Raw genomic sequence first — 5000 nt, 5'->3', positions numbered from 1 at the left:
ATATATTCAAGAAAGAGTTGGATATATTTCTTAAGGCTAAAGGGATCAAGGGATATGGGGAGAAGGCAGGGACAGGGTACTGAATTTGGATGATCAGCCATGATCTCATTGAATGGTGGAGCAGGCTCGAGGGGCCGAATGGCCTACTCCTGCTCCTATCTTCTATGTTTCTATGTTTCTTTTCTTTTTAAAAAAATGTTCAAGTGACGTGACGCATAAACCATTGAATGGTTTAAAGGGAACATGTACTGTTTAATGCCACCCCATCCCCCCCCCCTCCCCACAAGAGATCATTCCATGCGTAACTTTGATTTTTGATTCCCGGGACCTCGCCGAGAGTGTTTACTTTCATTTTAATGATTAACATTTTTTTTTATGTCATTTCAGTGACAAAATGTTCCCAGCCTTTGGTTTCGGGGCACGAATACCACCTGATTCGAAAGTGAGTACCGTCGCGAATTGACTGCGTGTCGGTTTAAGGAGCAGGAATTTCTCACCAATGCGTCTCGCTGTTATTCGTCTGTCGACCTGGGCTGTGAGCAAGTGACGAATGCTGCAGAATAATGAAAAGAGAGACTTCTCTCAACTTATTTACACTGAACGTGTGGCCTGTTACACGGCAAGAAATCTCCCTGGTTCAAAAAAAAAACTGTTTGCTTCAGTTTTTACAGAATTTACCAGGGACTCGTGAAAAGTTGCTCAATTGATGCATTTCACATTGGCGCCCGTTGTTGACTCACTGTTTTCGTGAGTTCCTCTAATTCTGGCCCTCTTGAGCATCCCCCCAACTTTAATCGCTCCACCATTGGTGGCCGTGCCTTCAGCTGCCGGGGCCCCAAGCTCTGGAATTCCCTCCCTAAACCTCTCCGCCTATCCACCTCTCTCTCCTCCTTTAAGACGCTTCTTAAAACCGACCTCTTTGACCAAGCTTTTGGTCACCTGCCATTATTAATCCTTATGTGGATCGGTGTCAAATTTTTTGTCTTAAAATACTCCTGTGCAGCGCCTTGGGATGTTTTACTACGTTAAAGGCGCTATATAAATACACGTTGTTGTTGTTGAATCTATAAATAGGCCTCATTTGCGTGTCTTTCTTCCAAAGGTGTCTTCTTCTTCTTAGGCAGTCCCTCGGAACCGAGGATGACTTGCTTCCACATTAAAAATGAGTTCTCAGGTGACTGATGAGTCCAATGCGGGACCTACAGTCTCTGTCACAGGTGGGGCAGACGGTGGTTGAAGGGGCGGGTGGGTGGGGTGCTTGGGTTGACGTGCGCTGCCTGCGCTTGGCTTCCGCTTGCTCCCAGCGAAGAGACTCGAGGTGTTTGCCGCCTTCCCGGATGCTTCTCCTCCACTTTGTGCGGTCTTGGGCCTGGGATTCCCAGGTGTTGGTGGGGATGTTACACTTTTTCAAGGAGGCTTTGAGGGTGTCCTTGAAGCGATTCCTCTGCCCACCTGGGGCTCTCTTGCTGTGTTGGAGCTCCGAGTAGAGCGCTTGTTTTGGGAGTCTCGTATCGGGCATGCGGACAATGTGACCCGTCCATTAAAGCTGATTGAGCGTGATCAAAGCTTGGATGCTGGGGATGTATCTAGAAATAAAAGATGAAATTTGCTTACCATAAATTCCAAAGAGAGTGGGGGGAGCTTTTACTCTTACTGTCTGCTGGATCAGCCGCCTGTTTTGCAACACGCCCCGATTCCTGATTTGTTTCCGCCGACCCCAATGGCAGCATAAATCGGGCGGAGTGCAAAACAGTGGCGGACGATTTGCCTTCGACCATTTCTTTCCGGCCTGGCGGTAAAAGTGAAAAACCCGCCCCAGCAGCTGAGGACATGAGAAAAGACCAGAAGTGAAAAGCCGCTGTAAGAGGTGCGGAGTTACCCCTCGCCCCGTCCAACAGGTGATGGAGTTCGGACTGGAGACTGATGAGAAATTACATCGGACGCACTGGGTTCTGTCTTTAACCTTTTATTGTTCCTAAGACAGATTCAAAACCCCAGCCACTATTCGAGTGGTTCACCAATAATATTACAGGAAATCATCCAGACACCCACCCGCGGATGATCAGTCCAGCGTTGATTGTAGGTCCTCATAAGCGAGAAGACTGGCCAGGCCCCTCCTTCCGACTGCAGCTTGATCCTCGTGGGCGAGATGACTGGTCAAGTCACCTTCTTCCGACTGCAGTGCCGATATTCTTCAGCTAATGTGTTTTATACAGCTTTCCTTGTCTTTTGCAATAAATCAATCCTTCAGAGATAGTGAAACGTTCCTTTAATGTTCGACCTGAGCTGTTTGAGCTGTCAAACGTTCACACTCACACATCCTGTGCGGCCCATTCCATTAGTTGCCTTTATCAAAGCCCAAAATTGTTCATTCACTCATAAAGTTTACAAAAAGTGGCAGCAAACCATTTGGTTACAGTTCGTGTGATACGCCGTGTTTGGCATTTCAAAACTTCAAAGGTTTGACTCCTCCCCCTTAGCCACCAAAAATCATTAGAGACGCGACATCTAACAATCTAAGGGGGTTTGTTTATCTCTGTTGTCTGTGGCGACCCCCTGCAGTCACAACCATGCTTGCTGCTTTTGAGTAAAGCACATCAAAGCACCTTCCATGTCCACTTATCAGTGAAAGATTGGCTGTTACATTCATCAACTTTATTTCACTTTGAAAAGCCTTTCTGGCTTGGCAAAGCATTTCAATATATATGAGAATTAAAATTTAAGAATTAAGGGTCTGTGTATGTCGACACCGCCCATCCAATGTTACCTCTAGTTATTTTTCTGGGTGCGCGGTGCCTTTACTGGGCCGCGCGGCCCATTCAGAACTTTGCGCATCACATTGAAAAACTGGGACTTTGAGACGGCCGTGAGGCTTAGCGGGAACGTTGTGCCCATCCCACTGAAGCACCGTACCCACCTCTCCCATTATCGTATCTGGCTGTATTTGAGTGTCCCGAATGCTTTTGCCTCAGTTACTTGCTCTGGTAGATCATTTCAAGTATCTCTCACTCTTTGAGCACAGACGTTCTTCCAGATATACCTTTTCCTAATTTATGTCCTGCGGTTTTACTTTTTCTGGAGTAATTTGTCATGGTCTTCTGGGTTTTCTCTTACCGATGCTATTTAAATTTATTTAAATGATAATTTTAAGGGTGCAGTATCTGACAGTTACAGAAACCAATCTAAATTCTTCTGTCATTTTTTGGCTGCCCCTCTGGCTCTGCTGCTTTCGCACTCCCAGACCTCCGTCTAGCTGATAGACAAGAAGCCTCAACCCTTTACACTGTAGCAAAAATAATGAGGATTTAGCATTTCTTTGAAGCGAATAGTATAGATACATTTAAGGGGAAGCGAGACAAGCACAGGAAGGAGAAGGGAATAGAGGGTTACGCTGATCGAGTTAGATGAGGAAAGACGGGAGGAGGCTCGAGTGGAGCATAAATACCGGCATGGACTGGTTGGGCCGAATGGCCTGTTTCTGTGCCGTATATCCTGTGTAATCCTGTGTACATGGCAGGCGACGCACTTCCAGCTGGTAATGAATGTGCACGACCTGTCCGCCATATGGGAGGCTCAGGAGCCAGTTCAATGTCCCAAAAACGGGCGTGCGTGGTCGAATTTCTAAACCCTCATTTTTGTTACACAGGTAATTTGATGTGATGGAGAGTGGATGGGTGGAATGGGCCTGAGGAGATAGTGGGATGCAGGATGGAGGGCAGTAGGCAGTGGGTGGAGTGTATTGGTGCACTGATAGCATACACCTCTGCTAGAAGTTGAATTCTGACCTCTTGAGCATCCCTGATTATAATCGCTCCACTATTGGTGGCCGTGCCCTCAGCTGCCTGGGCCCTAAGCTCTGGAATTCCCTCCCTAAACCTCTCCGCCTCTTTCTCCTCCTTTAAGACGCTTCTTAAAACTGACCTCTTTGACCAAGCTTTTGGTTGCCTGTCGCAATATCTCCTTATGTGGCTCGGTGTCAAATCTTGTTTGGTAATCGCTCCTGTGAAGCGCCTTGGGATGTTTTATTATGTTAAAGGCGCTGTATAAATACAAGTTGTTGTTGTTGAATAACCCATCCCCATAAATTTAACCAATACCCCAAAGTGATTTTAAGGCTGTGAAATAAGCTCTGGGTTTAGAGTGTTGTTAAAAAACCTTCACTCTTGTGACCATAGCATTGGCTAAATTCTTTCCATTAAGTTATTGCCTTCTCAGTGAGTCGATTGGGCCGATACTCTCTGGAGTTTAGAAGAATGAGAGGTGATCTCATTAAAACATGAAAGATTCTGAGGGGGGATTGACAGGGTAGATGCTGAGAGGCTGTTTCCCCCTGGCTGGAGAGTCTAGAACTAGAGGGCATTGTCTCAGGATAAGGAGTCAACTATTTAAGACTGAGGAGTAATTTCTTCACTCAGAGGGTTGTGAATCTTTGGAATTCTCTGCCCCAGGGGGCTGTGGATGCTGAATCATTTTGTATATTCAAGGCTGAGATCGATAGATTTTTGGACTCTAGGGGAATCGAGGGATATGGGGATCGGGCGGGAAAGTTGGGTTGAGGTTGAAGATCAGCCATGATCTTATTGAATGGCGGAGCAGGCTCAAGGGGCCGAATGGCCGACTCCTGCTCCTAATTCTTATGTTCTTATGTTCTAATGACTAACAAATATCCATTGTTTTCTATGTTTATCAACAGGGGTGGCATGAAGGAATTTGTTGCGCTCACATAATTTATTCCTGCCGAGGGAATGGGACCGAACCCCTACTAGAGGGCCACAGGCTCTGTAACTTACAGCTTTCTGACTCCTTAAAATTAATGCAATTTAATATTTTTGTCAGGGTGAGAAAATTGTCATGGGCTAGTTTAAGTAAATATTATCAGGATCTAATAAAGAAAGACTTACATAGAAACATAGAAACATAGAAGATAGGAGCAGGAGTAGGCCATTCGGCCCCTCGAGCCTGCTCCGCCATTCAATGCAATCATGGCTGATCATCCAAAT

General features: G+C 46.1%; 1 protein-coding gene across 1 annotated transcript in view; it reads left to right on the top strand.

Moving 5' to 3' along the window:
• The window catches only part of cpne4b (copine IVb), a 542136-nt gene that overhangs the window by 511838 nt on the left and 25298 nt on the right, over window positions 1–5000 (top strand). Inside the window, exon 12 of the mRNA XM_085989288.1 lies at window positions 388–442. Coding sequence (XP_085845414.1) covers window positions 388–442 — 55 coding nt within the window. The remainder of the gene's footprint in view (window positions 1–387; window positions 443–5000) is intronic.

Source organism: Somniosus microcephalus, chromosome 5, assembly GCF_052327205.1.
Source record: "Somniosus microcephalus isolate GS21.2 chromosome 5, FLI_Smic_1.0, whole genome shotgun sequence".
Classification (NCBI taxonomy): Eukaryota; Metazoa; Chordata; class Chondrichthyes; order Squaliformes; family Somniosidae; genus Somniosus; species Somniosus microcephalus.
This window is presented reverse-complemented; position numbering and strand designations above follow the sequence as displayed.